At 40.1% G+C, this 18590-nt stretch overlaps 1 protein-coding gene across 1 annotated transcript in view; it reads left to right on the plus strand.

Annotated features, from left to right (window-relative positions):
• The window catches only part of psmb7 (proteasome 20S subunit beta 7), a 74437-nt gene that overhangs the window by 41599 nt on the left and 14248 nt on the right, over positions 1–18590 (plus strand). Inside the window, exon 6 of the mRNA XM_059993933.1 lies at positions 6388–6446. Coding sequence (XP_059849916.1) covers positions 6388–6446 — 59 coding nt within the window. The remainder of the gene's footprint in view (positions 1–6387; positions 6447–18590) is intronic.

Genomic DNA, 18590 nt, shown 5'->3' on the forward strand with positions numbered 1-18590 from the left:
GAATGGGCAAAGAAGTGGCAGAAGGAAAATATTGTAGCTGAACATTGTATTTTGCCACAGCAAGGAGCACTGACATTCTGCTAATATCGCTCCAGTAAATAAATTGCCTGGTCGTTGATCTTGTGCTGTCATGCCTGCCACTTCAGTAGCAGAGTGTAAACCAATGTGGTATACAGTGTGCAAAGCCTCTGGTAGGACATTCTGATGTATTTAGGGAGGATTTTTGACGTAATATAAAAAGAATGCAGGAAAAGGTAACTGGTTGTTCTTTAAAAGGTGATAGAAATAATCGTGAAGACTGTCATACAGACTGAGGAGTGTGCGGAAAGACTTGGACAGATTAGGAGAATCGGCAAAGTGACAGATGGAATATAGTCTAGGTCATGCACTTCGGTAGAAGGACTAAGGTGTAAACTATTTTCTAAACAAGTAGAAAATTTAGAAATCAGAGATACAAAGGAACTTGGGAGTCCTACTGCAGGATTCCCTAAATACATCCCTGAGATTTGTTTTCTCGTGGTCATACACAGTAGATTCAAGAAATATAATAGAATCAATGAATGCAGTCTTCCATTGCTTCTATTGGATGCCCGCAAGAAAATGGATCTCAGGGTTGTATATGGTGACATATATGTACTTTGATAATGAGACCACAAGATATATAGGAGCAAATTAGGCCATTTGGCCCATCGAGTCTACTCTGCCATTTCAACATAGCTGATTCATTTCCTTCTCAGCTCCAATCTCCTGCCTTCTCCCCATATCCCTTCATGCCCTGACTATTCAAGAATCTATCAACCTCTGCCTTAAGTATACCCAATGACCTGGCTTCCACAGCCGCCTGTGACAATGAATTCCACAGATTCACCGTCTTCTAGCTGAAGAAATCCCTCCTCATCTCCGTTAAAAATGCACGTCCCTCTATTCTGAGGCTGTGTCCCCTGGTCGTAGACTCCCCCAGCACAGGACACATCCTCTCCACGTCCACTCTGTCGAGGCCTTCCAACATTCGATAGGTTTCAGTGAGACTCCCTCCCCATTCTTATGTATTGCAGTGAGTACAGGCCCCGAGCCATCACATGCTCTTCATAATGACAAGCCTTTCAATCCTGGAATCATTTTCGTGAACCTCCGTTGATCCCACTCCATTGTCAGCGCATCCTTTCTTGGGTAAGAGGCCCAATGCAAAAAGGGGCGAAATTGCATTGGCGCAAACAACACATTTCATTATATGTTTCAATGTACAAGTAACAAATTTTTTTAGGTAGAGGTTGAACCTCTCTGTCAAAGCAGAGCTGACTCTGTCATCACTCAATGTTGGCACCTGAGTGGTGCCAGCCCACCAAAAATGCTGGATCATAAAAACTAACCCCCCCTCCCCTGCCCGGCCCCCACTTCCACTCATTCTTCCTCTAAACAAGAGAATTGTTTAAGTATGAGGGGGCAGTTATGGAAAATGGAAGTTCAGGAGTTCAATTTACTTTGAACTTTGACTCACAAGTTCAGTCAGCAGAAGGAAGGCAAGTGCTATGTTAGCATTCATTTGAGAGGAAATATTATGAGCAGACTTGGACCCCTAAGAAAAGGTGTGCTGGCATTGGAGTGAGTCCAGAGGAGGTTCACGAGAATGATTGCAGAATGATAAAATTAATGTTTGAGGAGTGTTTGATGGTTCTGAGACTGTACTTGCTGAAGTTTAGAAGAAAGAGGGGAGATCTCATTGAAGCTTATTGAATATTGAAAGGCCTAGATAGAGTGGATGTTTCCTCTAGCGGGGGAATCTAGGTCCAGAGAGCACAGCCTCAGAACAGAAAAGTTGTGAACCTGTGGAATTCATTGCCACAATTGACTGTGCAGGCCAAGTCATTGGGTATACTTAAAGCAGTGGTTGATAGTTTCTTCGTTAGTAAGGATATATCAGAGGTTACGGGGAGCAGGCAGGAGAATGGTTTGAGGGCGATAGTAAATCACTCATGATGGAATGGCAGAACAGACTCAATAGTCCGAATGGCCTAATTCTGCTGCTTTGTCTTTTGGTCTTATTATGTATGACCTGATTTATGGCATTCAGACTTTAAGCAAATTGCCTCATATATTTTTAAAGAATTTTTCAAGATAGTGTTAATAATGAAATGTTTCATATTCATTAGTGACTTGTTGCAGTATATATTCCAGTTGGTTAATTATTGATAGGGTTATGGTGAATATTTGATGAAATCAAAGCATTACAATGTGTATGTAGAGTGATATGATTTAGATAGCTGTAGAAAGCAGATGTTTCTCATTTATGGAGAAATCAGCTTATGGACAGTTCTTGGGAATGGAAGCCTATGTAACCCTGGGATTGCTTATACCTCAGTTTGAATTCCTTTCAGACATCCCTTATCCAGAAAACCCAGCTCCTTGAAAACCAAATGTCCAGACTTGACGATGTCTTAAGTTTCCTACATTCTCACTGGTACTGTATAACCGTTGTGTGGTGTAATAGTCGAAACTATGCTCTAACGAGTTTATTGTTTAGTTTCAGTATGACATCATTGCTGTTACATTTCCGTGCCTTAGACAATAGCCATGAGGTAATGTTGTAGTTCTATAAAACCCTGCTTAGACCACACTTGGAATATTGTGATCAGGATGTGCAAAGACAACTTACCAGGATGCTGCCTATAGGTTGAGTAAGCTAGGGTTTTTCTCTTTGGAGTGAAGGAGAATGAGGGGTTTACAAGATGATAAGAGGCATAGATTGGCAGTGCCTTTTTTCCCAGGGTAGAAATGACTAATACCAGGGAGCATAATTTTACAGTGATTGGAGAAAAGTATGGGGGGGGGGGTGGTGGCAGAGGTAGGTTTATACAAAAAATGGTGATTGCATGGAACGTTCTGCTGGGGTGGTGATAGAGTCAGGTACATTAGGAACATTTAAGAAACTCACAGATAATAGAAAAATGGAGGAATACGTAGAAGGATTGATCTTCGGGTAGGTTAAAAAGTAAGCACAACATCATGGGCCAAAGAGCGTGTACTGTTCATTGTCATCTGACTGTACAGAAATACAACCAAACAAAACAATGTTTGTCCAGACCACGGTGCACCCACAGAACATATCAATGTTCAATATTCTGTAACAAGGGCAAGAATACGTGGTTTCCCAAACGAGTTGTCTACTTGTCTCTTTTTTCTTAGGCTTCTACATTAAAGTCTAAATCGCTGGTGTTTGTGCTGTGATAAGAGTAAGACTAAGCAGAATCCCACTGCATTGTGCTTTGCAGCCACTACGACACCTGTCAGCCATTAGCCTTTGTTTCCTGGCACTGAGCCAGTTTGGATCCAAGTTGTATTTTCTCCTGGATTCCACAGGCCCCTGCTTTTCTGTTCATTTTGTTAAAAGCCTCAAAAACTATGTCTGCGTCAAACTTTACTTATGGTTTCCAAATAGCTGAAACAAGCCGGTTGACTTCAACTGCAATTTTTTTTACTGTATTAAACCAAATTTCAGTGAATGATGCATGTTTGTGGCTCATTGGGTTGCCTTATAAGGAGATGAATTATTTTACAATATAACCTCAAAGTTCAGTGATAAAAATGGTGCACTTATGTAATAATTTGTCCTTGGGATGTTTCAAAGCTTTTCACAGCCTGTGAATTAATTTTGTAATGGACTTACTGTTACATAGATACATCTAACCTCCAATTGCATGTTTGTAAAAACTGCAAATGAGATGAGTGATTGGAGAGAGTATTTGGGGAAGGTCATTGAAGGAGTTTTGTTGTGCTTCAAAAAAGACTTCATGTTCAGATTCAGATTTATTTATCACGTGTACATGGAAACACACAGTGAAATATGTTGTTTGTGCTAACAGCCAACACAAACTGAGGACCTGCTACAGGCAGCCTATAAGTGTCACCATGAATTCTGGCACTAACAGTATGCCCACCATACTCAGCAGAACAACACCTCCAGTCTCCAGTCATCAGCCATCGGGCTTCTATTTCTGGACTTCCATTTGATCTTTGGGCTTCTGTCTTCCATATCAACACATGGACTAGTGGATGCTGTGGCCCTTGGAATTAACCATATATTTTAATTCGTGTTTCTAGCATTGGTGATGTGTTGCTTTTTGGTGTGTGCCTTACAGACCCAGGATTTTTTTTTCTCCTCCTGTTTTCATACATCACCTTCTATTTATATTTTTAGATAGATTGTGATTAACAAGTCTTCACCAACCTCTCTGTGCTGGCACCGTCACTATTTGTGTCATTCACTCTCTCTCAGTCTGTTCAGTTCTGCCCACCTCATTGTAGGAAGGACGTGGAAGCTTTAGAGAGGGTGCAGAACATACTTACCAGGATGCTGCCTGGATTAGAGAGCATGTCTTATGAAGAGGTTGAGCGAGCTAGGGCTTTTCTCTTAGGAGCGAAGGATGATGAGAGGTGACTTGATAGAGATGTACAAGATGATAGGAGGCATAAATGGAGTGGACAGTCAGAGACCTTTCCCCAAGGCAGAAATACAAGGGGGCATAACTTTAAGGTGTTTGGAGGAAAGTACTGTATGCAGGAATGACAGGTAGGCTTTTTTCACAGAGAGTGGTGGGTGTGTGGATTAAGGGGTGGTGGTAGAGGCAGATATATTAAAGACGTTTAAGAGACATTTAAGGGGTAGAATGATCTTGGAGTAGTTTCTAGGATCAGCACAACATTGTGGGCAGAAGGGCCTGTTCTGTTTTTTTTTTCACTGTTCAATGTTCCACCTATGGTAATGTAGAAGTTAGTGTAATGATATTACGGCACCAGTGACCCAGATTTGATTCCCATCGCTGTTTGTAAGGAGTTTGTACATACTCCCAGTGACTGGGTTCCTCTGAGTGCTCTGGTTTTCTCTTAAGTTCCAAAGACATGCGGATTCGTAGGTCATTTAGTCACAAGGGGGCAAACTCAGGGCAGAAGGGCCTGTTACTGTGCTATATCTCTAAATAAAATAAGAATAAATATTCTCACTGCTTTATGAGATTAGAGGAGAAGGATTAGTTTTATTTATCACGTCAATTGGAACACAGAGTGAAATGTGTCAATTTTGCATCAACAACTAACACACTCTGAGGATGTGCTGGAGGCATCCTGCAAGTATCGCTATGCTTCCGACAACATTATACCATCCTCACAACTTACTACCTCTAACCCATGTGTCTTCTCTGGCGATGTGGGAGGAAACTGGAGTACCTGGAGGAAATGCGCAGTTATGGGAGAATGGCGTTCAGAGCGGCGGGAATCTGCCCCTGATTGCTAATCGCTGTAAAACTACTGCGCTAACTTCTACACTGTCATGCTGTTGCCAGTTTATATCACATTTAGCAATCAGCTGATAAAGTTTTGAAATATACACTCTATGTCAAAATCAGGTTTATTGTCACTGACACATTGTGAAATTTGTTGTTTTTGTGGCAGCAGACAAGTACAATACTATAACTTACAATTAAAAATACAGTGGATTCCATTTAATTGGGCCATCAGTTCATCGGGACAGCCACTTATTTGGGACAACACTTAAAGGACAAAAACTAACCAAGAAATGGAAATAGCCGAGGTTCCATTGTTTTAATTTGGTGCTTGATACTGCTTAATTGGGACAGGAGACTCGCCGAAGTTTCTGAGTAGTGTCAGTCGTGCCTTAATGTGGCTGTTAGACAACACACCATGCTAAGAGAGAACAGTTTTTAAATAGCATCAGTTGCATATGCTTGTATTTAAAAAGCAGTTATTTTTGTCACTCATTGCTGGAAACAGCCGGGAGAGAAAAGTGAAACGATTTCACTACTTCAACAAGTTAGGAACAATGAAGAATTTAAAGATATCAACAATCATCTTGAATGTTACAATGAAAATTATGATTTGAAGGATGTAGTTGTCAAAAGAATTGTATGAAAGCACAAGGCATCTGCACTGATTTTGTCAATCAGAGGAACACAGCAGTGTACACTGAATAAATTCCTGTCAATAACTATTAGGAACTAATACACAGTTTTATAGTACTCTAGTGGTATTGATAGTGTTCTAATTTGTTCTGTATTTCATTTAAATACATAAACTGTTACTCAGTTGAACAGTAGTATAGCTTTTTTATACCTTTTTAAACTATTTCCATGAAACTGGCTAATTGGGGCAGCCATTTAATTGGGCCAAATTGTAGAGGTCCTTCTGATGAATCCCTGTTAACTGGAGTCCACTGTATTTGTTCTAAAAAAAATTAAGTAGTACAATTACTTATTGCAAGTATTGCAATTATGCAATTAACTACACGTAACTATAATCATGTGCCTGACTGTTTTTATATTTATGTTGAGTTTTGGAAGTTTCTGATGTTAGTTAATGCTTTTAATATGTACATAGGTTCTGGATCTTTGGCGGCAATGGCGGTGTTTGAAGATCGATACAAGCCAGATATGGAGGTAAGAGAATGTAGATAACAGCTAGTGGACTGGCCTTATTTATATTTCATATAAAAGGGAATAATCTTAATGTTCTACAGTTCTAGTTCCCAAAGCATTCAAAGCATATTGCTTGAAAATGAACCTTTAAACTTTAGTAATAAGAGGAACAGGGTTTGGATCTGTTTTTACTGTATAGTGACCTTTGGGTTATTTAGGTGTTATATGGTAAGAAGCTCTCCAAAATTCATATGGTTAATGTTGAAAACTGAATATTTAAAAATATTTATTTTAAAAACTCTTTCTAAAGATCTTGGAAAGATGTTACAATTATCATTCCTTTAGAGGCCAATAAGCAAGAGCTGATGTAATGAAGAATGTGGGAGCAGTTATTTTGAAATTGAGAGGGTAGCAGATTTCTGGAGGCTGCAAGATATTGTTCTGGTTCCTTTAATGATGTTCAAAAGATCATGTTCATTGGGGGACATGCTGTAGAAACGAAACATCTCTGTGTCTTTAGAGCTTTGGCAGACGTGGGTGTGGATGCAATAGTATTTAACTTAAACTCAGGCTCCAAAGCAGGAGGAGACCAAGTTAAAATCAGTGAATATCGTGACCCTGGAAGCAGTGTTCTTCTCTACATGTATGAAATTGCTCCATTAATGTTGAGCTTTGGAGAAGTTCTTTGCTGATGTAGAAATACAGTGCAAGGGATTTGCACTTGTTTCTGTTATCCTGGACAGAGAATGCTTACAGCAAGTCTGTACTAAAGCAGAAATCATATGGCATCTCCAAGCTTCTTGATAACATAGGAAAAGGAATATTCTGAAGGAGCTCTCTTTTGAAGGACAAATCTCGTTAAACCATAAAAAGAATCTAGGAGGAGAGCAGAAACATTATAAAATTAGGTGTTATGGAAGAGTTTGACAGATCTTATTTTGAGGTTGATTTTAACAAGCATGGGCCCATCTAGTCCATGCTGAGCAGTGATCAGTGTACCTCTTCATGTCTCTCCCTCCATGGGATGAAGACCAGCAGACTGTTGTTCTTGGAGACATGAGAGACTGCAGATGCTGGAATCTGGAACAAACAAACGAACAGTCGGAGAAACTCTGCAGGTTGAGCAGTATCTGGAGGGAAGGGGATGTCAGGGTGTAGAGAAACTGTCAATATTTAAGTGCAAAAGCCCTGTTTCAGGGCTGATTGGCCTTGATAGTTTGGTTGTGGAAAGCACTAAAGGCAACTGTATGCGTAAACTTAGATGACCATAAGCGTTGTGAACACTTTCCAATTGTGACAGAGCTGTCTGTGAAATGCAGAGTTGTTGGGCTGTTTGTTGCAAATTATAACCCAAAGAATTGATCTGGAACTTGTAAGTGGGAGGGGGAAAAGTAAGAATCATTCCTTAATTGATCCCGTAGGAGAGTAAAGTGGAACATACATATATCTTGTTAGGGCCATTTGGTTAAATGGCTTTTTCTAGCTGGTTGTTCTTGTAAAGTTTAAATGGTTAACTTGAGAATACTGGTGTTTTCCTACTTCCTGCTGAAACATTCTAATATAAACCTTCATGTCACTGCATCATGCATTATTTATAAATACATCAAGGTGAATGTCTTGAATGAAATTTTTTTGTGCATTGCATGTTTTGGTTTCATTTTCAACTTTAGTTATCAGTTTTGGCAGATTGATAAATTTTCCATTTTAGTTCTTGGGCTATGGTAATTCGAGAGTGTAGTCGCCACATTTCCTGAGCACGTTCAGTAGAAACAAAATATAACTCTTACTGTGCATTCTGGGGAGTAAAATTGCTTTCAAATTGTATTAATCTGTAAAAATAATTGTAGTCTTTGACTTTCTTTGTACCTGCACTCTTATAGTTGCAAAAAAGAGTTTATGAACCCTTTGCAATTACCTGGTTTTCTGCATTAATTACTCATAAAATATTTTCTGATCTTCATTTAAGTCACAATAATAAATGAGCACAATCTGCTTTAAACCAATAACACACAAACGATTGTAATTTTCATATCTTTATCGAACACATTGTTTAGTCATTCACAGCCTAGGCTGGAAAAAGGTATGTGAACCTTTGCATTTAATAACTGGTAGAATCTTTATCAAAAGTTTCTTGCAGCTGTTGTTCAGACTTACACAACAGTGAGGAGGAATTTTAGGTCATTCTTCCATATAAACCTGTTTCAGTTCATCAGTATTTCTGGGATACCTTGCATGAATAGCCCTCTTCAGGTCATGCCACAGCATTTCAATTGGGTTAAGGTCTGGACTCTGACTTGGACTTTCCAAAATATGAATTTCCTTCTTTTTAACCCGTTCTGTGTTTCGGATCCATTGTCTTGTTGCATTATCCAACTTCTATTAAGCTTTAGGTGACGGACCACTACCCTGACATTCCTCTTTAAAATGTCTTGATGCAATTTTGAATTCATTGTTCCTTCAACGATTGCAAGCTATCCAGACCCTGAGGCAGCAAAGCAGCCCCAAACCATGATGCTCTTTCCACCATACTCCATGGTTGGGATGGGATTTTAGTGTTGGTGTCAAGTGACCTTTTTCCTCCAGACATAACAGTTTCGGCCAAAAAGTTCAATTTTTGTCTCATCTGCCCACAGAAATGTTGTGGAACTTGAGACATGCAGCAATGCTTTTTTTGGAGAGCAGTAGTTTCCTCCACGGTGTCCTTCCATGAACACCATTCTTATTCATTGTTTTTCTTTACAAAGGTACGTGAATAGAGACTTCAGCAAGTTGTAGAAATTTCTGCAGATCTTTTGCTGTTACCCCTGGGTTCTTTTTCACCCTCTTCAGCATTGCACGTCGTGCTCTTGGTGTGATCATTGCAGGATGCCAACTGCTAGTGAAGGTAGCAAAAGTACTGAAATTCCTCCATTTGTAGACTATTTCCCTTACTGTGGACTGATGAACACTCAGGTGTTTAGAAATGCTTTTGTAGCATTTTCCAGCTTCACGCATCTCTACAATTCTTCTAATGTCTTCTGAAAGTTGTTTTGATTGAGGCATGATGCACATAAACAGATCTTTCTTCAGGAGAGCAGGCTCTGTCAGGAGTCTGACTTTGTGTGTCTTTTTTTTAATATAGGGCAGAGCCCCTCTACAGCCCACACCTCCAATCTCATCTCATTGTTTGGAACACCTGACTCTAAACAGCTTTTGTAGTAGGCATTGCCCCAGAGATTCACATACTTTTTTTTGAACCTAGACTGTTATTGTTTAAATGGTGTACTCAGTATCGACAAGAAGTACAATTGTTTGTGTGTTATTAGTATATTGAGTTTGTCTATTATTGTAACTTAGATGAAGATCAGACCATATTTTATGAGTAACTAATGCAGAAAACCAGGTAATTGCAAAGGGTTCACAAATTTTTTTGCAACTATAGATAGGAACTTGAATGAAATTAAAATGGAGGGCTATGTGGGAGGGAATGGTTAGATTAATCTTGGATTAGGTTAAAAGGTCAGCATAAACTTTTGGGCCACCATGGTAGCGTAGCAGTTAGCACAACACTAGTATAGTTCAGGATGCCAAAGTTTGGAGTTCAATCCTGGTGTCCTCTGTACGTCCACCCCGTGTGTTTTCTCTGGGTCCTCCAGTTTCCTCCCACAGTCCAAATATGTACCAGGTAGGTTAATTGGTCATTGTAAATTGTCCCATGATTAGGTTAGGGTTAAAGCAGGGTTGTCGGGGGTTGCTGGACAGTATGCTGAAAGGGCCGGAATGGCTTGTTCCACTCTGTATCTCTAAATAAATAAAATAAACAACATGTGGGCCAAAGGTCCTGTATTTTTTTATTAAAATTACACAGGAACCCTATTGTCTAACTGCTCCAAAAAGGTTACAATATCTTGAGGAACTTGTGTATTTACTTCCATGTGTTATTAACCAAGTTTGCACATTATGTATTCAGTGCCATGAGTGTTAGCGTTTGTTGAATTTGCATTTCTGCAGTCTGTTGATGTGAGCTACAAAGGGTGATGTCACAAGTAAGTTTGTACCTGTGATTTGCTGATGTTCATTCTTGAGCTGCAGTGGTACTTGTCAGAAAAGTCAGGAGTGGTCTTCCTGGGAAATGTTACACGTGTAGGCCATTCCAAGAGGCTAAGAATGAATTATCATGCTTGCTGAGGTTCCATGGTGAAGGTAGCGTTGAAAAAGAATTTATTTAGAAAGTTTTTTAAAAAGCTTATATACCCCTGGGCATTTTAAACAATTTTTGAGCTGTTGATTTGGGTCTCCTCTTTTAATGTATTCAGGCAGCAGAATGTGCTGCCATCAGATTTAGTGTATGTGCAAGCTACTTGTGGAATGTAATCATTAGTATGTAGACTGTTTACTACGATGAAAGCTGTGCTTCCAAATTCAAAGTCAGATTCTGATTCTGCTTTATTTATCACGTGTATATTGACGCATGAAGTGAAATTTGTCACTTGTGTTAACAACCAACATAAGCAAGGATATGCTGGGGGCAGCCTGCAAGTGTCATCTTATAATCTGGCGCCAACATAGCAAGGCCCACAATGCTCGGCAGAATAACACACAAAACAACAGCAAAATGAGCCCCGTTCCTCTCTCCCAGAAACGCATGTACACAGTCCTTTAACCCCAATGCCACTTGGTGGTTTGGACATTAGTAAAGATGACCATCACAAGCTTAGCCTTTCTTTAAACTGTGTAGCACTAAATTATTTGAGCTTACGTGTATGTGTATTCACACTTGGTTAGATTGTGGAGATGTTTTAAAGATTAGCTTTATTAGTCACGGGTACATCAGATTGTAATGTGTCATTTGCGTCAACAACCTACACAGTCCAAAGATGTGCTAAGCCTGCAGGTGTCACTGTGCTTCCGGTGCTAACTTAGCGTGCCCACACACTTACTAACCCTAACCCATATGTCTTTGGACTGTGGGAGGAAACCAAAACACCCAGAGAAAACCAAGAGGTTATGGGCAGAATGTACAGAGTACTTACAGACAGGAATTGAACTCTAATTGCTGGTTCTGTAAGGCATAATGCTAACGCAAGAACAGGAAATAATACCCTTTTTGTAAAATATCTAATAATATGGAGGCTGTCAGTTTCTTAATAAAAATAAACTTGAACTAATCTTGGAATGATATCTGAGTAAGCTGATTCAGTACTAAGTACTGAGCTACACTTGAATACTCAGCTCTCACCCGTGGCTTTCAACAAGCTGTTTGCATGTTGACAGCAGCTACACCCTAGTACCCCACTTCTACAGGCAGGCTAAACCAGGTGAGGGTAGCCGGCAGGCCTCACACCCTGGTGAACAAAGAATAATACAGCACAGTACAGGCCCTTCTGCCCACAATGTTGTGCCAACCCTTAAACCCTGCCTCCCATATAACCCCTCACCTTAAATTCCTCCATATACCTATCAAGTAGTCTCTTAAACTTCACTAGTGTATCTGCCTCCACCACTAACTCAGGCGGTTCATTCCACGCACCAACCACTCTCTGAGTAAAAATCCTTCCTCTAATATCCCCCTTGAACTTCCCAACCCTTACCTTAAGTCCATGTCCTTTTGTATTGAGCAGTCGTGCCCTGGGGAAGAGGCGCTGGCTATCCACTCTATTTGTTCCTCTTAATATCAAGATAGGGACATGCAAAGTCAGCTCTGGTGCACTATGCAGATGAGATTTACAGTGAGATCCAAAGGTCAGGAAGGCGGTTCTGCAATGCTTCATAGAGAGCAAAGGGAACAGAAATAGTCATGGTCATCCACTGAAGCCAAAGAAGACCCTATTTTAGATGATAACTCGTACCACTGGACCTGGACTTCTGAGGCTGAGAGGGTGTAACTGCCTCAGTGCAGTTCTAGCACTTCCACTTTAAGAGCTTTCCTGCACAGATCTCTTGTCATTGTTGTATATGAAGGACAACCAACCACCCAGTACTAGGAAAGTCAAACATGCAGCTCAAGAAAGCATCCCAAAATGTGCAACAAATCTATTTTCCAGACTTGTTTGAAATAAATATGAACTGAAATATTTTACAGTTCATGTTTGGGAATAGTAACATAATATTTCATAGATAATAAGGTATTTCATCTGTCGTATAGGATGTTGGGTAGTAACACTCAACGTTTTAGAAAGATATGTAATTAGCAGGTGGAGAAGGAGCTTGTACAGAGTTGAGTGTAATGATTTTAAAAATAGTTAACTTTTTCAAAGACATTAAACTACTTGTTAACATTGGATTGTTAAAGCTGCTGTGTGTCAGTGAGTAAGCTGTTTTCCTGTGTGTGTAGTGGGAGATGTTTAAAAACTGTAGCAGGTTCTGCTGGCACCATGGAGTGTGAACATGACTCATTAAAGTGGCTGGCTGTTCCTCCAAATCCTTGCTAATTTTAATTGAATTTTTCTTTGTCAATCAATTTATCTTGTATGTTATTTAACTTGCATTTAGGTCCTTTTAATTGAAACGTAAGCAAAGTTCAAAGTATGTATATGTCACGAAGCACTACCCTGAGATTCAGTTTCTTGAAGGCATTAACAATAGAACAAAGAAATACAATAGAATCAATGAAAAAACTACACACAAAGACTGACAAGCAGCCAATGTGCAAAAGAAGATAAACTCTGAATATTAAAAAAATATGGAGAACATGAATCTAGAATCTTTGAAAGCGAATACTTAGGTTGTGGAATCAGTTCGGTGTTGAGGTGAGTGAAGTTAACCCCTCCGGTTCAAGGTAATAACTGTTCCTGAACCCGGTGGTATGGGTCCTGAGGCTCCTGTACCCTCTTTCCGATGGCAGCAGTGAGAAAAGAGCATGGCCTGGATGGTGGGTGTTCTCGTGGCATTGCTCCTTGTAGATGCCACTCTTGCCATTTGAACCCTGGTGAATGACATCTATACTCGTGTCTACTCAGTGCCTAGTTATGTGAGACCTTGGGTGATTCTCTTTTCTTTTTCCTCTGGTCCCAGCTAGAATTCTAAGGATCAACTTTATTGACCATATGCATTTACACATGCAGTGGAGTCCCGTTAGTTGGGCTATCGGTTAATCAGGGCAGCCACCTATTTGGCTCAACTCTTAAAGAACAAAAACTAATCAAGAAAATGGCTGGGATTTCCTTCATTTATTTGGAACGTTATGCCTCTTAATTGAGACTGGAAACTGTTGCCGAACAGTAACTAACAGTTACCCACACATGTGGCTATTAAACTACACTGTGCTTAGGTATTTTTAAATAGTGTTGGTTGCATGTGCTTATGTTATCCATTTGAGCTGACAGACGCAGATTCAAAAATCAGTGGTTTTTGATCATTTAGTTTTATATTTTGACTTTAAATGACTTCAGACCCTTATGACACTACTTTATGCAGGAAGGTGATGAAGGCAGTCCATTTTCTGCACTAGGTGTCTGCACTGATTGTGTTCACTTATAGTCAATCAAGAGAACATGACAGCATACTCTGGATGAATTCCTCTGTCGATAACTGTTAGGCACTAACACACAGTTTTATAGTACAGTAGTACTATTGGTAATGTTCTAATTTGTTCTGTATTTCATTTAAATACATACTTTGTTACTTAGTTAACCGGAAGTTGGTCCTTTTTATACTTTTTAAACTATTTTCATGGAACTTCAGCTAATTGGGCTTAAACGTACTGATCCCGAAGTGTCTGAATTAACTGGAATCCACTGTATTAAGAATTTGCTGTGGTGTGTTGGTGTGACATGCAACAAAAAAAAACAACATACAACAATTCTAAGATTAAAGAATTATATAAAAGAATAAAGTTAGAGGTTAAATATATCGTAAAGCCTGGCTGGAACAGAAGGTGAAACTGGTCAGACTTTCTGATCCCTGAGCCAGTGCACACAAATCTACTGAGCCCTGGGGAGCTATACATTTTCCTTAGCCGACTAGCTGCAGATCGTTGAGGGACTAGAGCACACCACATGCTCTAGCTTCTTTAATTGTTGCGGAGCGCATTTCTCAACACTAAATATTGAGTTGTTTAGAAATATGCTTCATGAGGACCCAGCAGTAGGGAGAAAATGTGCAAAGCAGATTTGCTTCACAATTCACTGCTTTGGTTTTCAGATGACTTCTAAGCAGTTAGAATGGGAAACAGCTTCTTCCCCCAGGCCGTTGAATCTACTGAACTCCTTGCTACCACCCAGGTCTTATCACGTATGAAACGCCAGTAGCATTATACTCTTTACTTTTTAAATTGTTTTATAAATCCACCTTAATATCTGTAACACACAAAAATGCTGGAGGAATTCAGCTAGTCTATTAAGCTACTGACACGATGAAGGAAGCCGTGAACACCACCAGAGATGGAGGACCTTCATCACTGCTCTAAACAGTAGAAAGAGGGGCAGCATCTATGCTAATGAATAAATAGTTGACGTATCGAGCCCTTCATCAGGGCTCAGCCCAAGACGTTGACAATTTATTCCTTTCCATAGATGCTGCCTGACCGGCTGAGGTCCTCCAGCATTTTGTGTGTGTTGCTTTGAGACCCAGCATCTGCAGAATCTTTGTGGTTTATTATTTGATAAAATTTATTTGTGGTAATATTATTTTATGTGTTGTGTGTGAGTTATATGTTGTACACATTGGTTCCAAGGAATGTTGTTTTGTTTAGTGGCAGACATATATACAGTTAAAATAACAATAAACTTGAACTTGAAAAATGAGGGAGAGCAAGATTTGAAAGAACTGGCAGATTGTACCCTCTGGAGTGTGGTGTTAAGCCAGGCTTTATGTGTCACAGTTGTGCTGGTTTTACGGGGGAAGGGGACCTAGGAATTTGAGGAATTGTGGCCTTTTTAGGCCTTTCATCTTAGCGTTTTTCAATATGCGTTTCTTTTAACAATATTCCCCTTTGTACTAATTGTCAGTCTGCCTTAGCGGCACTAAAGTGGCTATAGGGTACTCATGCAGCTGCATATCACAGGGGTACAATTCAGCGGCAAATGTCCTGCAGCCTCTGGTTTCGACTTGTAAATTGGCATTTGGAAAGTAATTAAGCTAGCATAATTAAGGCTGCAATTGAAATCCATTAGAAATTAAACCAGATAACTGACGCACTAAATCTCCTTAGTTGAAGTAATCAGTGAATGGATAAAGTGTCGGCAAGGTGAAAGTGAGATTTTTCAAAAGAATATGCATGTATTTTTCATTCTCCTATGTTGTCACATACTAGAGTCCCATGAGAAGCTCTACGCGCCAGATAGTGAGCAATATTTATAAACCCATGACAGGCAATAATGGCAACTTGAAATATTCTTTTGCATGAATCTTGAGTACTACTCAAAACTGGAGCCATCCCGAGTTTGTGATGGCAGCTGTTGAGCCCTGCAGTTACATTTCTGGGCTTTGAACGTTCTCCAGTTCAAGAAGCAGAGGCTGGAAGCTTCCTGTGTTTCTGCGGGTTGCGTGCACTCAGTCGCTGTGCCTTTTGAAGACGTGCCACCACCGATTCTGCTGGTGCCCAAGGCAAGGCAGCACCAGCAGGATCTGTTTTTTTTAAACACAGCCTCCAAGTTGTAGTCTTCAGATGTAAGCTGCACATGCTTTGTCAATGCCAGCCACTTGATTGTCTGGTCCCTTGTCGCGCTCCTGAAAGATAAGCTCTACCCAAGACCCTTCAGAGAGGAGCGGTGAGATAGATGGTGATGTGCGCAAGTGCCACTTCTGCGGGCTGATTTATGAGATCATATTTCATACTGATGCAAGTACTGGCCTCTGGAGGGACACTTATGGATTGCCGAAGATCTGAGCAGTTTCAGCCCTGATGGGCCCATAGGCTTCAGTGCGGTGATGCCAAGCACCAAACAACGACTGTAGAATGATATTAATTTGTCATCTGGGCAGCTATGGATCCACTAAAGTGGGAAAGTGTTTCAGCTCATGCAGCTCCTACAACATAGCTATTTAATGTGCAGATTGTTGTGCTTTGATGGCCCAACAGTTTATAAAATGTTGATTTTATGCTTTTTTTAAAAAACAATTTATATGAGACGGCTGGGTTACTTAGGAATGAAACATTCTCACTGTCCCTTCCATAACCCCAGTGCTGCTGTCTCATAACAGTACTTTTTACCTCATGATACACAATAAAAAAAATATTTATCAGATCAGTAAACTCTGTAGTTTCGAACCATTACCACTGCATTGTTTTGGGCAAAGTTCTCATAATGCCTTTCTGATTTATCTTTTTGTCTTGTTATTTTATACATTTTTGTCACTCTTAATCATCTTCTTTGAGCCAGGCAAGCCTGATATAAAATAATTGACCCTTCCTGCTATTTAACCTCTAGATATCTCTGGAGTTAGGGGAGGTGACCTGAAGAGAATGTTTAATCATATCTTGTTGTGAGAGCAGGAGGAAATAGAATTAGACTGGATAAAATTGTCAAAATCAAGGAAATTTATTATCAAAGTATGTATATGTTACCATATACCTTAACATTCATTCAGATCACAGATATAACTTTAAATCCAGTCCACAGAAGAATAGGGGGTGTAGGGGGATCTTATTGAAACCTATTGAATATTGAAAGGCCTTGATAGAGTGGACAAGAGGAGGATATTTCCTATAGTGCAGTGAGTCTAGGACAGGGGTCGGCAACGTTTACCACTAAAAGAGCCAATATGGACCCATTTCCCACAGAAAAGAAAACACTGGGAGCCACAAAACGAAATAACACTGCATACAACGGGTTTTTTTTGCCTTTATGCTATGTATAAACAAACTATAATGTGTTGCATTTTTGAAATTGATGAACTCCTGCAGAGAAAACGAAATTACATTTCTGCATGCAACAAAAACATTTTGAACTCCGAAAAAAAGACGTTGGGTTGAAGGTTACTACATAGGTAGCCTACCTTGGATCGAAGAATTAAAAGAAAGCGCGCACTGGCGGGTGTCAGGCATTGGCAGTTGTGATGTATATTAATAGCGATAAAAAACACGTTGTAGCGATGTAGCGCTACACGCAGCGCTAAAATAAAGACTGCAGTCAAAGGTAACTTTATTCGAACAGCCTTGCTTTAAAGCCTCCCTCAACCCGTCCCCATGGGCGCGGATGCTCCAAAAGACACGTACTCACAAACCCCCGTAGGCTATCTCCCTTAGTCGGAACGGTGGCTAATTGTTCGGATGTGCCAGGAAACGGTGTCTCCGCAAAGTACAAGATCACCATAATCTTCAAATTTCGAATTACATTTCAAAAGCTAACAAACCACGGGGAGCCGCATCACAGAGATCAAAGAGCCGCATGTGGCTCTGGAGCCACAGGTTGCCGACCTCTGGTCTAGGACCAGAGAACACAGCCTCAAAATAACAGGGCGTCCCTTTAGAACAGAAATGTGGAGGAGTTTCTTTAGCCAGAGGGTGGTGAATCTGTGGAATTCATTGTTGTAGACATCGGTTGAGGCCAAGTCTTTGAGTATATTTAAAGCAGAAATTGATAGGTTCTTGATTAGTCAGGGCGTCAAAGATTATTTGGGGGGGAGGCAGAAAAATGGGGTTGAAAGGGATAATAAATCAGCTATGATGGAATGGCAGAGTAGATTTTGTTGGCTGAATGGCCTAATTAGCTCCTATGTTTTACGGTCTTATGGTCCAATGAGTGTTTGAGAGCTCTGAATAACATTCCATTTTATTTCTCCTTTAAAAACTTCCCATGTTTTAACCGCAAAGCATGGATAAAATTGTCAAAATCAGGGAAATTTATTACCAAGGTATGTATATTTTACCATGTACCTCAACATTCATTTAGATCATAGATTGATTAGAATTCTGTCTAAACCTCAGTTAGACTTGCTGGGTAAATGAGATTAGGCTGAAGAGCTAACTATAGCCCAGTAATAGTGGTGAGCAATGACTGGGTACAGTCCACTAGAGGTCTATGTAGTGTAGCAGCTGTGACAGGTTTATAAAATTATGGGCATCCTGCTAGTGTAGCAGATAGAGTAACTCCATAATAGCTCTAGCGACCTGGGTTCAATTACACCCGTGTGACTAATTCACCTACTAACCCGAGTAACACCACAAGATACTGGAGGAACTCAGCAGGTCAGGCAGCGTCTGTGGAGAGGAATAAAGAGGCGTCTGTGGAGAGGAATAAAGAG

Source organism: Hypanus sabinus, chromosome 18 (assembly GCF_030144855.1).
Source record: "Hypanus sabinus isolate sHypSab1 chromosome 18, sHypSab1.hap1, whole genome shotgun sequence".
NCBI classification, from domain to species: domain Eukaryota; kingdom Metazoa; phylum Chordata; class Chondrichthyes; order Myliobatiformes; family Dasyatidae; genus Hypanus; species Hypanus sabinus.